The following is an 18,509-nucleotide window of genomic DNA, read 5'->3' as shown; positions in this document are numbered from 1 at the left end:
ATTTGTTAACAGTGCTGAAATATGGTAAGAGACCCCATATTCCCCGCATAAAGTGACAGTTCTCCGAGTTGTTTAGCAATCAATCCTTCCCAGGGAACTCTGGGAAATGCAGCTTCGTGAGGGGAATATGAGGTTCCCTAACAACTTGGATCACCCTTAAAAACTACAGCTCCCAAAATAATTTGAGGAATCTTGACTGTTAAAAGTGCCTTAAATGTACAGTGCAAATGTTGTCTTATTCATCTCTCAGCTTGTTCAGCCAATCCACAATCACCTGAACACAGCCACTGTATGTCTGAGTCTGAGCTAGTAATATATTGCCCTGGTCAGGCTGTATACTACAGTAAGTCGGATGCTGGGCTTCCAGTCCATAAATTTTTGAACTGCAAACAAACTATTAATCTATTATGTTTATGGCAGCTGCAACCTGGCAGGCTGCTCTCTTAATTTAGTTCCCTAATGGATCCCACATTAACTAAGTAGCAAACTTGAATAAGAAATGTGTCAGGGAGCCAGGCTTTGCCACTTAGAAAGAGACAAGCTCTTCACTCCCATCATCTTGTGACAAACTTATGTGTATGAAGCAGCGACATTTCAAAGGGAAAATAAAATAAAAACCAACAAGCGTTTTGAAAAGCTCTTCACAAGCAGTTATGTTGCCTTCAGCAGTATTAAAGGTGCTTTGTGATGCAGGGATGCTTTAACATCAATCTGAAAAGGGATATTATTAATGGCTTCCAAAAAAAAACCTTTATGAAAACAGTTCTCTTCTAATCAGGCCCATCCAGAGCTTGTCTGAGGCCTGGGGTGGAAGTCTTGTTAAAATAAAGTTATAAACTCTTGACAAGACAGTGTAAGTCCAGCAGGCTCCTGGCTTACCCTCTGAGGACTGGGACAAGTGTACTTGACTGCCCTCATCCCAGGTCTGCTTCTAAGTTGTTGTTTTTTGTTAGGAAATCTTTTATTAATTTTTCACATAAACAAATAAACCTGAATTACATAACATACAAAACAAAAAAACACTACAAATGAATAAAAACAATAAAGTAAGAAAAGATAAAGAAACAAACATAAACAATTACTATATATTACACTTACATGTCAAATTAAAATATATAACTTCCAATAATTATCATTATACTACTTATATTATCTATATTCTTTGCACAGATTCATATTTTTTCATTTTTTGTGTGTGTGTGTGTGTGTGTGTGTGTGTGTGTATTCCAATATAATATTTTATGTATTTCTTGCTTACCAGTATCACTCTATTTCTGCAAGTATCTTATTGTTCGTACAGTACGATTTTAGATATTCTTTGAATATTTTCCATTCCCTATATACCTTCTGGTTTGACACTCCTCTAATTTTTCCAGTAAGGAAAAGGTCTGCTTCTAGGTTACTGCTGTCTTTCATTAAAAGCATAAGAGCCAAAGGCCTATCTAGTTTAGCATCCTGTTCTCACAGTAGCCAATCAGACGCCTGGGAAATGCCTCAAGCAGACCTAGAGTGCAAACAGCAGTCTCCCCACTTGTGATGCCAAGCATCCTGCCGTGACAGTGGAAGGTAGCCATAGTTAAGCAAGGGATGGGCAGCAATAGGTAAAGGTAAAGGGACCCCTGACCATTAGGTCCAGTCGTGACCGACTCTGGGGTTGCGGCACTCATCTCGCTTTATTGGCCGAGGGAGCCAGCGTACAGCTTCCGGGTCATGTGGCCAGCATGACTAAGCCGCTTCTGGTGAACCAAAGCAGTGCACAGAAACGCTGTTTACTTTCCCGCCGGAGCGGTACCTATTTATCTACTTGCACTTTGACGTGCTTTCAAACTGCTAGGTTGGCAGGAGCAGGGACCGAGCAACGGAAGCTCACCCCGTTGCGGGGATTCGAACCAACGACCTTCTGATCGACAAGCCCTAGGCTCTGTGGTTTAACCCACAGCAACAGCGCTATCCTCAAAGAGGTTCCAGCCTAATAAGTATCAGCAAATATTTGATTCAAGCATGAAACACACACACACTTATTTCAACTGCTAACACCTTGACCCTGTCAAGAATCAGGCCCAGTTTAATTAGAAATTCCTGCATGTTAACAGACGCCACAAATATCTGCCTATCCACCATTTCCCGACTGAAGTATGGCAGAATTGAAAAGAGTTCTACATGTCAACTTGTCCATTCGAGATCTGCATGACTGATAGCCTCATAAACAAATTGTAAAGCTTCAACCGTAAATTTTACAAGAGAGTTACAAACAAACAAAAATTATTTTTTTAGAGGAGAGAATAAAATAAAGCTGGCAGCAGAATACTATTGATCTGAGAAATCAGTGAACTGAATCCTGTACTGCGCGGTGATGAATTATAAGGAAAGGATATATATAAGCAGTAATTAGCAAGGGTTTCCTGGCAATGGGCTACCTGGAAACAAAGGAACAGATGTCTGGGCAACTACATACCTATATACTAGAGGATTTCATTAGCATCCAAGCTGCCATACTGAATACCAAATGGAGGAAACCTATGTGTTCAGATTTAAGTTACATATGAACTGAACGAGCAGCAGTACAAATAGAATGGCAAAGTTGTGTGAACATTCCTGTCAGATTATTGTCATCTAGGCTGCCCTCAAAAACAGTGATTGCTCAACCCAAACCAAAATATTCATTTTTCACTGATAATTGGCTCTCTAGGCATAAAATGATGTTCAGATTCCTAAGCACCAACACACTAGAAATGCTTTCAGGTTAAAAAATTGCTACTCACAAACTTAAAAGACTGCTTTCAAAAAGTGGAATTACTATAGCAGAAATGTATTGGTGTTTCTCATGTGTATGTGTATTGTGCAGACATAAATATATAAAGAACTGTATCAGCACCAGCTTAAATTAAACCATAGCAACGATATTTTGTTTACAAAAAATAATGTATCACCTCAAAAGGCAACACAACAAAACTGAGGGGGTCTTACTATATACGACAAAGAAGTAACTGACATAGCATGGATCATATCCAGATCTGGGTTCTGGAGAATTTTTACTGGTCTCTAGCAGGTCTATCAAATTTTAATGCAGGTGTGGTAAAAAAATGTGTCCAGTTTTGTTCATAAGGAAAAGAAGAGAGAAATAAAAGTTGTTAGAAGCAGGTATTTCCACACTATAATGTTACACCTCTTTTGAATTGTGTATGCAAAACATACACACAAAATATGTAGCACAGGCTGCATTCTGTTGATCACTCTGTTCTCCAGACAGAGCAGAGAACTCTAGGACCAGAGACACATCTTACCAAATAAACTCAGCTCATCAGAAATGCAAACATTCAGGGTTTCAGCTATAGAGCATATATATTCAGATACAGTTACTCCACATGCGCATAATGCTAAATCATTCTTTAGAATTACAAGGACAAGCCTATACAAACCTTAAGGCTCACGAGCTTCCAGAAGCTTTTGCTTCCGTTCTGACTAACCACAGCTAAGCATGTCTGGCCAAACTGTGATAAGTCCTAACTATGGTTTACTCTAAAACAAGGCAACTTCAAAAACTGGTGTATGAAGCTAGCTTGTTTTAGACTTAACACTAAACAGGTTAAGCAAAAACAGAAGTGGAAATTTTCAGTCTCTTCACAGCTGCACTGGAGAAGATGAGGAAACACATGAGCCCAGGGCACACGCACAGCGTCATCCTTGTAACACTAAACCATGGTTTTGCGTCCTGTGTGAATGCGGCCACTGTGTCTCTGAGCTCTATAGCTGGGAAACACTAAATATTGAATGGCAGCAGCTTTATTAAGGAGCACAGCTATCCATGATGGGCTGAGTGTATTTGGCAAGATACACTTCTGCCCCAACCTCCAGTTCACTTACCTGGAGTAGAGTGACTCAGAAAATGCAGAAGCTGGCCACATCCCTGCTTCATATTAAACAATGCACATATTTTTACAGCATACACCTTCCCAAAATAAAGTCCAATCCGTACAGTTCTAACGTTAAAATAAAATTGGTTCATGTAAACATTGGATTGCTATGCTTTGGTACAATCCTATATTGTTTGCTGGGAATAAACCCAACTGAGACTTATTTTTGAGTAGGCACGTCTGGGATTGTGCCGTTAAATCTTTTCTTTCTTTGACTTCTGTTCATCAGTTTCAAAACAGCAAACATCATCCTAAGCTCCAATGACATGAGTCTACACAGCCAAGCAAGGAATGCGTTCAGTGGAATTATTCAAGTCTGTCTAGCAGTTATCTCATGGCTGAATTATTCTGCTCACTGTCAAAACAGCCTTTCTTGGAACCATTCTGATTTTAGTGCCTATAAATTATAGCACAATTCTAGCATACATTATTGAGACAAAACAATTGGCTACCTTCCCTTTTTTTTGGAACGAAACACACACAGTAGCTTATCTAGGGTGACAAGAGCAGTATCCTAACAGCAGGCGCAAGGTCTGGAATACAAGAATGAATGCCACTGAAAATCAATATAATTGCATGAATCTCACACATTCAAAGAGAAGTTTCACATTTATTTAGTTGTTGTTTTTTTTTTTTTAAAAAAAGATTAATGACATACAGGCAACCCCCATTTTAGGTGTGACCAATATGTGAGCGATCACATACACACACATTGTTGAACCTGTAAGTGACCCAGAAGCTTTATAAAAGATGTCCCTAAAAGGGTAGAATAGGGGCAGGGTGAAGGAGAACAGAGCAGAGCAGAGTGTTTCCATTTATGCAGGGGTTACGTTCCAAGTCACTGTGCGTTTAAGGGAATGTTTCTGTTTGAGGAGCTTTTTTTGTTTAATTTAGCATTTGTTTTGTGGCAGGGCAAAGGGGGGAAGAGAGAGAGAGACAGTGCACATATTTAATGCAAGATGAAGGGAAATGTTGTTGCTATTGTTTCCTGGATGCTTGTTTATGAGCTTGTCAGTGAATTTCTAAAATGAACTTTTTTGGGCTCTATGCCTGCCTGGGTATCACAATGACTGACTCCATATCCTTCCCCAAACCTGGAAGATATCCTTCCTGAACTCATCAATAAGAGGCTGATTGTGATTCCCCTGGTATGATGTACTCTGCGCAGAAACAGAGGCTATTACTTCACATTTTCAAAACAGAGTGGTGCTGATGTGCCCTGGATCATATGAAATAATCATTTTTGTCTGTTGGTTGGAATACTGTACTTTGCTCCTTTAATTTAGAGGGGGAAGCGTTTTGGACAACGAAGTGGGAGAAAACTGCATGGAACTAGAAGCAAATACCGTATTTTTCGCTCTATAACACGCACCCGACCATAACACGCACGTAGTTTTTAGAGGAGGAAAATCCATAGGCATGCCACCCGTAGGCATTCCCTCCATAACACGCACAGACATTTCCCCTTACTTTCTAGGAGGAAAAAAGTGAGTGTTATGGTATTTGTCACATTTTAAAAGTTTCTGTGTGGTGGGGCTTGTTTGTTTTTTTGACAGTGGACACGAACGTGTAATCAGCACTAGAATTCAAAAACAGGTGTCATGTGGTATGGCTTAATTGCTAAACAAGAGGTACAGAGTCAACCTTGTCTGAAAGTCACGGTTAGGCCCTCTTACATGGGAGCTTTTCCCCTGTACATAGATGTATAGAAAATAATTGGCTTTCTTTGGTGAAGAAACAGTAGCGCTCTGCACATGCATAATGACACCCCTTCCTAAATAAGTGATGTACAGATCTTATTGTGATGAAAACAGCAAGGAAAAAGTTGCAGCCCTACCAAGTCAAAATGTTACCAGGCACCACGGACTGTGCCTTTTCTTATTTAATTACAATTGAAAATCTGTAGCTTTAATAGATAAAAACCTCAGTGTGGTGGTGGTGGGGTCACGATATATGGTTCACACCCTGGCACATGTGTGGTTTGTTAAGGCACTGCACACACATGGAAGCTAGAGAATTCTTAAAAGCTCTCTTTCTGGAAAAACTTCAGCATTTTCCCTAAGTCCTCAGAACAACTGGGAGTCTTAATTGCTGGCTTCGCTTCCAAACAAACATTCACTTCATCCAGTTTAACTTGCTCAGTGTTTAGTCTCGCTGGTGCAAAGCAGGTAAAGCGAAACCTTTTGGTGGCCCAACTTCTGCCTCTCAGTTCCTGCAGCTGCCATGGCAAAAGCATCCATGATAAACCTTAACATGGAAAATCTTATGAACTGATTAGCTTGGCAAAGCAGGCTAATAATGTTCAAGTGCGCAGAGGGGATCGCAAAGTGGCTTTGAGACTACTTATGCCTCCTGAAACCGCAGCAAAGGCAGCAGTTCTGCCCTCTAGTGGGTAAATGTTAGCAAGATGAATTTATTCACAGAGATTTCGCAATCAGATCCTGGTTAGTGATGCTAACAGTTCACAGCTTGATCTACAAGGAAGATTCATTGTGTATTACAAACACAACACAGAAAGGCTAATAACAGCTAAGGCTGAAGAACAATTTTTTTTGTCTCTCTGAAGAAGAAAAACTACAGAAAACCATGGCACAGTTATATAAGAAACAAACTACAGTATATGATATACACTAATGCATATAAAAATGCCCCGATAATTTTTTTGGGGGGGTGTTAAAAAGATGGTTTGAGAGGAGTGGGATTTAAAGCAGAGAGCAGAGGTGAAAGAGGGTGCTTAACCACTGTCCCTCACTGTTAGCACATTTGCAAAGCTGAGCAGGGTTCAGTATGGTTTCAAATTGAAAGGGGGACCGTGTGTCGAGATTCCTGCATTGCAGGGGGTTGGACTAGATCATTCTTGGAGTCCCTTCCCACTCTACAATTCTATGATTCTATTCAAAATCGCTAGCAGCAATTATCATGTAACACAAATCCACAGTTTCGTGCTACATGGACAAGCTATAGCAACCCCAGCCAAAGTGTTGGGCTCACACACTTCCCTTCCTGTTTCAAAGAATGATGACTTGTTTCACATGAACAAAAAATCCTGGACAACCAGGAGTTATGAAGCTGACTTCTTTAACTAACCAGAATTCATTGCAAGCCAAGACTTCTGGATCATACAACACTTAAAATTCGCATTCCTAATCTGTCCTGACTCATTGCTTGGGTTCGTTGTGTGTTGCCCACATAGCGTTCAACCTCACTTTAGTGTTACGTGGAAATGCAGCCACAAGCAAATTAAGGAAATGACAGGGTCATGATGCTGCTCTGATGTCACAAAACCTTCACAGACTCTGACATTTCAGGCATAAAATTTTGTGATATCAGAGCAACATACTCCATGGTTTGGGGAGTGTTAATCTCAACCAACCGAAGCCAGAGTCCTGGCCCTGCAATTTCCAGGATTTTACCAGAGAGCCTGACAGCATCCAGTCAGGTTGCATTCTACCATCATGACCCCACCCCAATTTCTTTCATTTGTTCCTGGCACAATTACAAAGCTTCTGTTTTCCAAACCAAATTTGAATGCTGCAGGCTGTTGACGCCTTCTTCACAACTCTACAGCCACATGAAAGCATCCCGAATAATATCCAAAATGGCATGGGGGAAGGGTCCAAAAACAGGATATAGATTTGAGAGATAAGTCTGTGTTTATAATGCCGCCCCCCCCCCCGGGAGTTAGGTACACTCAAATCCATTCATTTTAATGGGCTTAAGCACTCCTAATGCTAGGCTGGATTGTGGCCAATGTATACATTTCAAACTAAAAGTAAATTAATGGGGAACTGAATATTGAACATATGAACGTGCCTTATGCCAAGTCAAGTCATTGGCCTGTCTGACCTAGTACTGCCTACTACAGGAGTATGTTGGACTACAATTCCCATCATCCCTGATGATGCTGGACATGCTGGCTAGGGTTGATGGGACCTGAAGGGCACAGTGTTGGCTACTCCTGCCAGATTTTCTCAAAAGCAACATGGTACTCTCCAGTTGTTGTGGGACCAACTGCCATCAATCCCAGGCAACAGGGTCAAAGATCAGAACTGTAGCCCAGCAACATCTGAAATATATCACATTGGTTACAGCTGATCTAAAGCCACAGACAGATCTTTCTTCCTGGCTCTGCATCCTGCATTAGCAACTGAACCTGGGACCACTTGCATGTAAAGCATGTACCTTACCACTGTAGCTTTCTCCCATTCATTCCTTGGTGAACATGCAGGTATAAATATGCATGCCACCCTTAAGATTACAATTTTTCTGGGTGGAAAAACCCATGTGCTTCTGTGGAAGGCAGAACCCACTATTTGTAAAGCCTTGCTCCTGGCATATCGCCCTGCTGTTCAGGTGTTATTGAATCACAATGTTACGTTGTGCAGTGATATGCTGCCTGGCACAACATTTAGAGTCTCAGAGCTACAGGGGTCTAGAGAGACAATCCTGCGCCACTGGAGAAAATGCAAGATTTGACATTGATTTCTGTGGGAATAGGGGCTCCATCTTGATAGGCAATCAAGAAGCAGTCTAAACCTTTGCTGCTTAAATATTTTTTACTTAACCTATTAAGGCCCACAGTATGAAGAAATCAATAGCGCTTAAATGAATAAATATCAGTGGTATTAGTAAGTCAGTCTGTGCTGCTATGGTGGTAGATATTATTAAACTTATTACATTTACAATTATAAGAGCTAAATGACCATATCTGATGCAGAATAACTGTGTTCTCTTAAACTGATTGATTGGTTATTATCATTGATCAGCCATCATAGGAAAAGCTTTATTAGGTTATCAAGTGCTAAAGCTGGGATGGGAAACCTGTGATTCTCCATATGTTGTTGGGACTCCAGTTCCCATCATCCCTGACCATTAGCCATGCTGTTTGGGGCTGATGGGAGTTGGAGTCCAATAACATCTGTACCGTCATAGATGCCGCCACAGATGCCCCATTAAGTGCAAAAGCTCATCACTTAACGATCACCACCACTTCAGTTCATCATATTATCATATCTTCATAAAAACAGCAAGTATGTGACTTCTGTATTTTCTCCTTAGCCTCACCTAGTATATTAGCACTCAGTATATTGATTTGTCATTTAACAATTCCCAAGTTTACCTGTCAACCTCCTTCTCCCTCCCCCAGACCTTCTACGGTATCTTTGGGCTGCCAAATCTGGCACAGGGCCACCAAGGTTTTTCAGGCTCATTAGTCTGCTTTTTACAGGTGTCAATTATTCCATAACATCTACTCACCTAGCAAATGGGAGTTCTCGCCTGGTTATATCTTATGTATCGTTAGTTCACAGAGCTTAGTCTGATGTTAATTTGTTAAAAGGCCAGGAACAGGAAAGACTGTGATGAAGGAATCCGACACAGGGAGACACACGTGTTGATTCCTTATAATTGATTTGGCTGCATTCTCTGTGGCCTTCCAGCCAAAGACTCTGATTTTAAAGGCAGATGCCATACTTGTCAGACTATCTGTCCATCTAGCCAAGTGGTATCTACTCTGACTAGCAGCTGCTCTTCAAACTGCTCTCCAGAGAGAGGTGTTCTGATGTGAACTCAGTGTGGCGTTAGAAGGGAAAGAGATTACAGTGAAAGACACATAGACGATGTCACAGGTGGCAAGACACTGGTCAGAGGAGAGATGGCTTTAAATCCCAGGAAATAGATTTAGCAGGTGGCCTTGCCCAGCTCACAAACCTCCAGCCTCCGTAACTTCCATACTGGAAATATCAATGGCAACCATCCTTCATAGGTATTCATGTGTTTTTAAATTTCCATTTATGAATCGCTTCCGATAAAGCATCAATAGTCAAACATAAATACGATTTATAAGCCAATACAAATAAAGAGTAAGATGCAAATCTCCATTTCAAAGACTCATTGGAAGAGGAAGGTCTTCAACAGGAGGGAGCACCTATGGTTAGGTCCTGCTACACTAAAACTCCCATTCCAACATGATGTTAAACAGACTTCCTGGAGAGATGGCGTCTACAGGACTCACTGAATATATATGGGGTGAGATGATCTTTTAGGTACGTGGTCCCGAGCTGTATAAAGCTATGTACACCAGCACTAGCACCTTGAACATACCCAGGTAGCTAATTGGCAGCCAGTGCAAGTTTTTCAGCAGCATCGCTACATGATGGCGGTATTCTGCCCCAGTGAGAACCCCAGCCGCTGCATTTTGCACAGGCCTCAGCTCCCAGTCGACTTCAGGAGCATCCCCACATAGAGCACATGGCAGTAATCTGACGTGGAGGCTACCAGCACATGAAGAACAGGGGCCAGGCTGTCTCAGTCCAGATCGCAGATGAAATTCTAAATTGTCACCAGTGACCAGGCATCTTATTCCATTGCTCAGATCCTCTCACTCATTTATTACACTCCTCTCTCTCTCTCTCTCTCTCTCTCTCTCTCTCTGTGTGTGTGTGTGTGTGTGTAAGTTCATGAGGCTCCCTGGCAACCCCCATTCAGATATTGCCCTGGCTGAGACCAGCTTGGCTTTAACAATGTGACAGCATCATCATGTGCCCACAGACCATCCTCTGGCCCCTTAGCAAGCTGTCTTCAGGCAACTATTAGCTTGCAGAAGGCAAACACTCTGAAGAAGCAAAGAGGGATTCTTCTTTAAGACAATCTGATGGAAAGCAGATATTCAGAAGCACTTTAAAATTATGTAAGCCCTAATATGCTTTAATCACTGCTTTGTACTCACAATCAAGATTGATTCCCCTCAGCCCCACTTATGGCTGCTGTGCTGTGCAACTCTTAAACAGCGATAATAATTGTGTACAATCGAGATATGATGGTTATTTCAGATTAGCCTTAGGAAAATGAGTAGGATATGTGCACTTTCACAGTTTGGCCCGATTTTAAGGTTCAGTATGCACTCTGTGTAGGTTAGGATGAGCACAGTGTAACAATTCTGCATAATGATTCTTAAGGTAAAACAACCTGAGCACCTAGCTGTCAACGTTAACAGATGCCACATAAAAAGGCCACATAATTATAGCAGCAACAACATCCGCCATACCATCAGGAGCTCATTCACTTGGACACCATCCAATATTCCACACAACATCACTCATCAATAGCGACAGCCTTCTGGTGTCTACACAGGATGAACAGATCAGTCTCTAAAGATAAATGGACCCAGATTTGAAATCCGAAGAAGCAATGTTGAGAAAACTCACCATTCTTCATCCCCCCACCCAAATCCTTCCAGTTGGAGATGCCAGTGCAATATTGTGGGGAAAGACCTTATTGGAAAATTTGATTCTATTCTCATTCAGGTCTTGACCAAAACCCAAGCTTGCTATGAATAGTCACTATTCTGATATGCCACAGGCCTTCTGGACTTTTTGGATTTCATGCCCTTTTGCTTCTACGGTGCTTTTCCTCTCTGCATACTGGTGCGTTTGTGCGCACACACATAGGTGCAACCTGCCAAACGCATCTAACAGTGAGTGCAACTCCACAAAAACTTATGCCACCATAAATTATTATCTTTCAGTATGCCACAATGCCCTTTGCTGCTCCCCCCCCCCCCCCGTTACAGACTAATGCTACAAACCTACAAACACTTCAGAGTAAGTCCCACTGAACTCAGTGAGATTTGCTGCTCAGTAAACACGCACTGGATTTGTGGAAAATACTTGGGGGGGCATTATCCCATAGAATGCACACCACCTCCCCTAACTGCGTGAACAAACCTTAATAGCACAAAGCCTTTGATCTAGCCCTCTTGCAGACCCCCCCCCCCATTTCCCTACCAGCTTAACAGCAGGAAATGAAAGGACAGGAAACAATATTGCTATATCTGAGAAGAATGTGAAACCTGGGTTCACTCCTTAAGGAAAAGCAATGCCATCATCATTATATATTCACACCAGCCAATAATTTTTTTGTCTGCACCCTTGTAAGAACAGGAAACAGAACGGAAGGAATAGATGCTAGCTACTGCTTTGAGCACGAACCATCTTCTCACATAAAGAAGGGCAGAAAAGAACAGATTAGCACTTAAATAAAAGGATGGGGCTTAATAGAGGAGGGAGAAACAGAGGCTCTGGAATCCACTCTCCCCCACCATCCAATGCACAGATAAAAGAAGGCAAAGGAAGCCTACTGGGGCCTCTGTTTTTATTACATATGGAGATGGGAGAGTCCCAATGAAATGGTAAAGCTGCTTTGTAAGTGCACAAATGTTAACACTTCACATTCTACATTCTTGATGCAAGGATATGTATTTTTTTCTGGCAAGGTTTCCATGTGCCTGTAGTAGCTGTATGCCAAGGAGAAGATTGAATGAATGTGGCTGTCCCAAGCACACAAGGTGGGCAAAACATCATCAGCTGAACTTCTACTTTCATGAATAGATTAGAGGCACACAGAATTCAGCAACCCCATGCAGAAGGAGAGATCGGATTGCCCATTCTGGATAGGCAGGCTGGTTTACAGGTGAAGATGCCAAGGTACTTGCTGCTGGACCAGGAAGCAAAGGTCTGCAGCCAGGACAGGTTACCTGCTCCCACGGAAACAGGTGGAATCCACTCAATCCACAAGGAAGAAGATTCTGTACTCCTATTTGGAGTCCGTTGAGATTTTCCTCTACCTCACTGCAAAGTCTGCCAGCAGCTGACCCTGAGCTATGCGCCTAAGAACTCCTCAAGCAGACAGGAATTCAACAGGTGTCTATTTCTCTCCTCATTCCAGAACGGTGGCAGAAATTGCACCAGCCCTGACACTTTTAGCGGGCATGGCAAACAGCTCTTTAATAAGAGTTTGGAGGAACCGGATTAATCTGACACATCATTAAAATCACACAGAGAAGGTGCCCTGAAGACCTTACCATCCCACACCCCTCATTTAAGGGAAGGATTCTTGACACACAAACCCACAACGTCTGCCCTCCACATTGCACCCTTGGGGGACAATACTAAATTCCATCACTCAGGCAAGCATGTGCCAGGAGGAGGAGCAAGCAAGGGAAGCTGTGCAAACAGTGGCAAGTGCAGTGAAATGATCCAGCTGAATCCAAACACACCATGCCAGCCTACATGGCTGGGAAGGGCTATGATAGAATCATAGATTCATCAAGTTGAAAGGGACCACGAGGGTCAACTAATCCAAAGTGGGGCTCAAACCAACAACGCTGAGATTAAGAATCTGATGATCTGCCAACTGGTGATAATGGATGTCAATTAGTCAGACTCTCAGTCATGCCTGGAACATCATTTGTTCCAGAAGCCATTTGGGGAGGGGCGGCTGATTTTGGCCCTATAGGTGGAAACTGGTTGCAAGAAAGGCAAGAAAAAGAAACTCTGCACATGTTTCAAAGCCTCCTAAAACTAAATCTCAGGGCTCGGAGAAATGGGTGCTCGCCTCAGTAAGGCGGGATCCTCTCACGCCAAAGATATTTAACCCTACTTAGTCCTGGCAAATCTAGATTTATCACGTCGCCTGGATGAGGAAGAGCCAGCCCCCCAGTGCTGTAAAGCGCAAGGCGGTGGTCGTCTGTGGAAAACTTCAAGCGCGACGGTGAACTTTGCCACTTTGCTTAACTCTGCCCACCAGCGCGCGCGCACACGCACGCGCCCCAGCCCGTCCAGGCCAGCCTCCTCTCCTAACCCTTCCTTACCGTGACTCTGCTTCGACTTCAGGGCGCCGATGAGCTGCAGCCGGTCCGCCAAGCACTGCAAAAGTAGCAGCACTCCCGCCGCCGCCACCTGGGCTCCCCCCAGCTTCGCCATAGCGCCTCGCGGGCTGCGCGCTCGCCGGTCCGCCTCCCGCTGGACTCTCGGTGCGCCGCTTCGGGGAGCGAAAAAAGCAGCAGCAGCAGAGCTCAGGAGGAAAGATTCGCGCGCCTCCCTCCCCCTCCCTTCCCTTTAAATCCGGGGTGGAGGAAAGTCACTTTTTATTCCGATCCGATTTCATTGAGCCGGGCAGGAGAGGCGCCGACGTATCCCAGTCCCGACTGTCGCCGCCGCCTTTTTGTTTTTCCAGCCTGCGAAGCCAAAAGGCGATCTTAGTCCAACGGCATAATAACGAGGAAAGAAGGGCGTAAAAGGGCGTGAGTGCGTTTCCCCGCGGGCGGGAGTGTGAACAAGCGAAACCGAAATCAGAGCCGACCACTAAGTACTGTACCAAAGTCGCCCAAAAGCGCGGGGGGGGGGAGAGGGGAGTGCTTTAGCGTGCGTGTGTGTGATCCCCACCGAGTAACTCTCCCTTTCTTTGCTAAGCCTGAGCCGATCTCCAAGGGAGGAGGGGCGGCCGGCTTCAGAGCCGACGGCGATCCTTTCCCCAAACAAAACAAAACAAGAGCCCTTTCTCTGGGAGTGTCCTCGCCACACACGCGTCCTCCTCGCAGACCCTCCTCCCTTCCTCGCAAACTCCTCCAAGCCGTGACTTCCCGCCGAGCGATCCAGGGGAGAAATCCAGGGGGCAGAGTCTTAAAATGATTTCGGAGACGAAACAAGCCCTCTCGCTCTTCCTGCGCGAGGACGGGATGGAGGGGGACGAGGGTGGCTCTCCCAGGAGCCTGAAGGAGGCCGGGTCCAGGCGACCCCCCCCCCCCTCCTCGCAATTGCCTTAAGGCGATTGCTCGAGATTAGGCTTGAGTCTTTTTCTTTTTTAAGAAAAAAAAAGAGGAGGCTCGTCGGCTGTCCAATTAAAAACAAAGCCAAAGGGTAAGGGCGGGCGAGGGGCTGGAGGGAAGCGCCTCCGAAGCCACGCCGAGGTGGTCTCTCCCTCGCGAGGGAGAGGGCGAAGCAACGCCCGGGCAGATGCTGGATGCGAAATAGTTTGGCTGTTTGGCCGCCGGGGGAGGCGGGAGCGGCGCGCTCGCTTCCCTTCGGCCAGGCAGCCGGTGCCTCGCACTGGGGCAATGGGGCTCGCCTCGCTCAAGGCGCAGCAGCAGCAGCAGCAGCAGCAGCAGCCGCAGCCGCCCCGCTCGCCCTCCTCCCCCCACCTTCCTCTGCCGGAAGCCAGCTGCCCCGGCCGATGCTCTTCCCCGGAGGAAGACGAGAGACCAGCAGGAGCCGGGAAAGGAGAGAGAGAGGGAGCTCGCCGCCGCCGCCGCGCCTCCTCCTGCTGCCTGGGCGCCTCCGCGCGACTCTGCCTCGCTGAGTTTGGTCTCCCAGCAGAGACGGGTCACACGCGCCCCTCCCTCCCTCCCTCAGCCTGCGCGGAGGGAGAGCCAGAGAGAGGCATCGCTCCTGCGCGGCGGGAGAGGGAGCAGCCGGAGGGCTCCCCCAAACGAGCGCATGGGGCCGGAGGGGAAATCCTCTCCGAGGAGGATTGGGCGCAGCCGAGAGAAGCCTTTCGAGGAGCTGCAGTGTCCCCAGGAAAGCCCCGTCCCAGCTCTGCCTGCCTGCCGTGGGGCTCGTATCGCCCTTCAAAGCGCGCGGGAAACTAGAAATGTGGGGACTTGGGGTTTTCCTCGGGCTGAATTCCGAGCCTTTTCACAGTCTGGTGGCGGGAGAGAGGGGAATCAGCTGCGAGGGAGGAAATAAAAGGGGCTGCACGCCCGCACGCCTTTCCTATGGCCAGGCTACAGAGCTGCTGTTTGCAGCCCAGTCTGAACGGCTCCTCGCCAACCCCGTCGATGGTTTCTCAGGCACCCTCCTCCCTCCAAACCTGCTTCGCCCTGGGACGTGCCTATAACTCGTGGTTCTGATGTCCCAACGCTCCCACGGGGCACATTTCAGTCAGGCGGAGGAGGGGGGCGTTGGCTAACGGCCAACAGGCAGAAAGGACTGTCCAACAATGCGATTATCCACACACACACATCTGATCCATGGATTAACATCAAAATCCTTGCATTAAAGCTCACTCCTTAGGAACCAGTGGGTCATTAGGCTTTCAGATGCACTTTGAACAAAGAGATGTTCAAAGGGAAAGCTGCTTTTAATAACGCACCTTCCCCCCCCCACTGCTTTTTGCAGGTACTATTGGTCTGGGTCTCATCCAGCATCTTTTCAGTACACCCAGTTAGGATTCAGCAGTCCAGTTGTACACTCTTGGGTATTCAGCATTATCTTAAGGCGTGCAATAATCACATGCCCACTTTTGCAGCATCTTCATAGCATCCCAAGTCTCTCTTGGAATGCTCTCTTTATCATACCTTCCAAGTGTTTACTTGTGTAACACGCTTTACCATATCTTGCAGAGAAGCACCTCAGAGAAGGCCAAATCGTCATCCTTAGACTTGGTTGATGATATCTTAATTGACCCTCATGGCTCACTCCTGAGGTTGAGCTGCAACATGGAAGCCATAGGAAATGTTTCAATGTGGTTATTCAACCAGTGGCAGACTTTGGGCTTCACCGGCACCTTGTGTGACGCTAACATTCAGGCCACCCTCCCCACCTCTCACACTCCATTTGGGCAGCCCCTCCAGGGTACTACTCAGTGCATCCGCACAGGTCATACTACAGTAAAACTGCCTGTATATTCAACCACACCACAGTAACTATAGAAGAGACCCTCACCGGTTAACCATCTAATGTAATGATGACACCAGGTGACTGACAGGTAGGTGGTCCTGCCCACCTATCAAAGTTGGCCCCTGGGGGTAGGAGGAGAGGTCTGATTCAGCAGTTTGTTCCCAGCAAGAAACTATAAGCAGAGAGTTCAGCTGCACTCTTTGCAAGGATCTGTTCCATGCTGGCAAAACAGCACCCAACAGGATCTGCTCATCGGTAGATGAGCAGAGGGTTCAGTTTTGTTCTCTGCAGCACCCAGCAGGGTTGAAACCTGACATACACTCCCATCAAGTGATGGGCTGGTCTTCAGAAGATTGACAGGTGGTCCAATGTGGACCCTCTGGTGGTGCAAGATTGGCCTGTGGGCCAGAGGTTCCCTGCTCCTGCACTAGATGTGGATAGATGTATTGCACATCTGTATTCCTGCCTGTGTTGTCAGGGGGATCCAACAGTGAGCATCTCTTGCACACAACAGCTGCTGCATGGCATCTCTGCTATACAGTGCTATACACGACTCCCATGTGTTAGCTGTAATGTAAAAATCAGCCATCAGTTCACTGTTGCATACCAATACTATGGCATTCTATTCACTTGTATGCTTTTGAGAATATCATCCTTAGTAATTAACAAGACCATTCACCTTTCAAATTGTAATTATATAAATAGGGCTGCAGTGCTTCAAACGTAACAGCTAAATACAGTCATACATTAGCCCAGAAGGATAAGCAGCAAATCAGATTTTATCTAAGCAAGATGTTTAAAGTTGCATCAATCTTATAATTAATTGTTTTACCCTTTCATGCTTTGGCATTCTGGCGCACTGAAGCAGAACTCTTAGCCTCCGTTGTCCCTTGATCTCTCTGGTTATTCGCTGTGAAACACGATGGATTTTTGTTTACAGGTTTGGATTTTTATCTGAAAGGATTTAAATTGATTTAAATTGGCAGAGTGGGGAGAACAAACTAAAAAAAAAAAAGCAATATAACCACAGTACGCCTCTGATATGCCAGACTCAAATGTGCACACAGAGATGTGGCTCCATGAATTAAAACAATCAAGGCAGCTTGCAACAACAAGAAATACACAATATAAAACTGTAAGAGCCCTGGCTTTCAATGCCCCCAAGTAAGAAACGTGTGCACAGATATGCATACTGACCGTACCATCTGAGTTATTGGTGAGAAACATGAGGACAGCATCTGTCTGAAGGGATCCTATATGAGAATAGATATCTGCATGGGGGGGCTCCCTCCATGGTGATGGAAACTGAATTAGAGGTTCGGAACCCATGGAAGAAATCCTAAACGTTGAGGGAGTGGAGAGGCATTCTATTCAATTCACATTTAACGGTGAAGCTACCTAATCTGTACTCTCCAAAACAATGCAAGAACCAAAGCATAGTCATCCTTTGAAATTTGCACTTTTCCAACTTTTGTGCAATGCAGTTCTCCAAGCAAGTAATTTGTAGAAAAATACATACACTGGGGTAAAGTGTGCATAAAAATGCATTCTGTTAGTGAAAATAATGTACCAAAATGCATTATATAACTGGGAAACTGCTTCACAAAAATGTGTATATTGAGCAAAATTGCATGCAAACATGTATACTGTATTAGGAGAAATTTGCACCAAAATGCTAATGAATTTTTATGAGGACTTTTTTAAAAATTAAAATTTTTGAACTGAATTTAAGGCCTCATATGATGGTCTCGGGGTCTGGGTAGGTTCATATGGAGAAAGGCAGTCCTTGAGGTATTGCTGTCATGAGCCATTTAGGGCTTTATAGATTAAAAAAACAGCACTTTGAATTAGGCCCAGAAACTAATTGGCAGCCAGTGCAGTTGGGCCAGGATCAGTGTAATATGCTCAAATGGTCTTGCCCCTGTGTGCAACCAGGCTACTGAATTCTGCACCAGCTGAAATTAAGGTAAGCAGTTCTGCCCCACCAACTGCTACCAAATATTCCCTTTTGTATGTTCAGGTATGTTGAGGTTAAGAATTTAATTCGTTCGGGAGGGCCGTTCTTAACCTGAAACTGTTCCTAACCTGAGGTACCACTTTAGCTAATGGGGCCTCCTGCTGCCGCCGCACCCCCATTTCT

At 44.9% G+C, this 18,509-nt stretch overlaps 1 protein-coding gene across 2 annotated transcripts in view; it reads right to left on the bottom strand.

The window, feature by feature from the left end:
• Window positions 1-16,125, bottom strand: part of PLXDC2 (plexin domain containing 2) — a 230,385-nt gene extending 214,260 nt beyond the window's left edge. For both annotated transcript variants that reach the window (XR_014540486.1, XM_083579818.1), the window contains exon 1: window positions 13,564-16,125. Coding sequence is in view for 1 of the 2 variants with exons in the window: in XM_083579818.1 (XP_083435944.1) it covers window positions 13,564-13,675 (112 nt within the window). In the remaining variant the exon portion in view is untranslated. The remainder of the gene's footprint in view (window positions 1-13,563) is intronic.
• Between the last annotated feature and the right edge of the window lie 2,384 nt (window positions 16,126-18,509).

The sequence above is a fragment of the Podarcis filfolensis genome (assembly GCF_964270895.1).
Source record: "Podarcis filfolensis genome assembly, chromosome: 12".
NCBI lineage: Eukaryota > Metazoa > Chordata > Lepidosauria > Squamata > Lacertidae > Podarcis > Podarcis filfolensis.
This window is presented reverse-complemented; position numbering and strand designations above follow the sequence as displayed.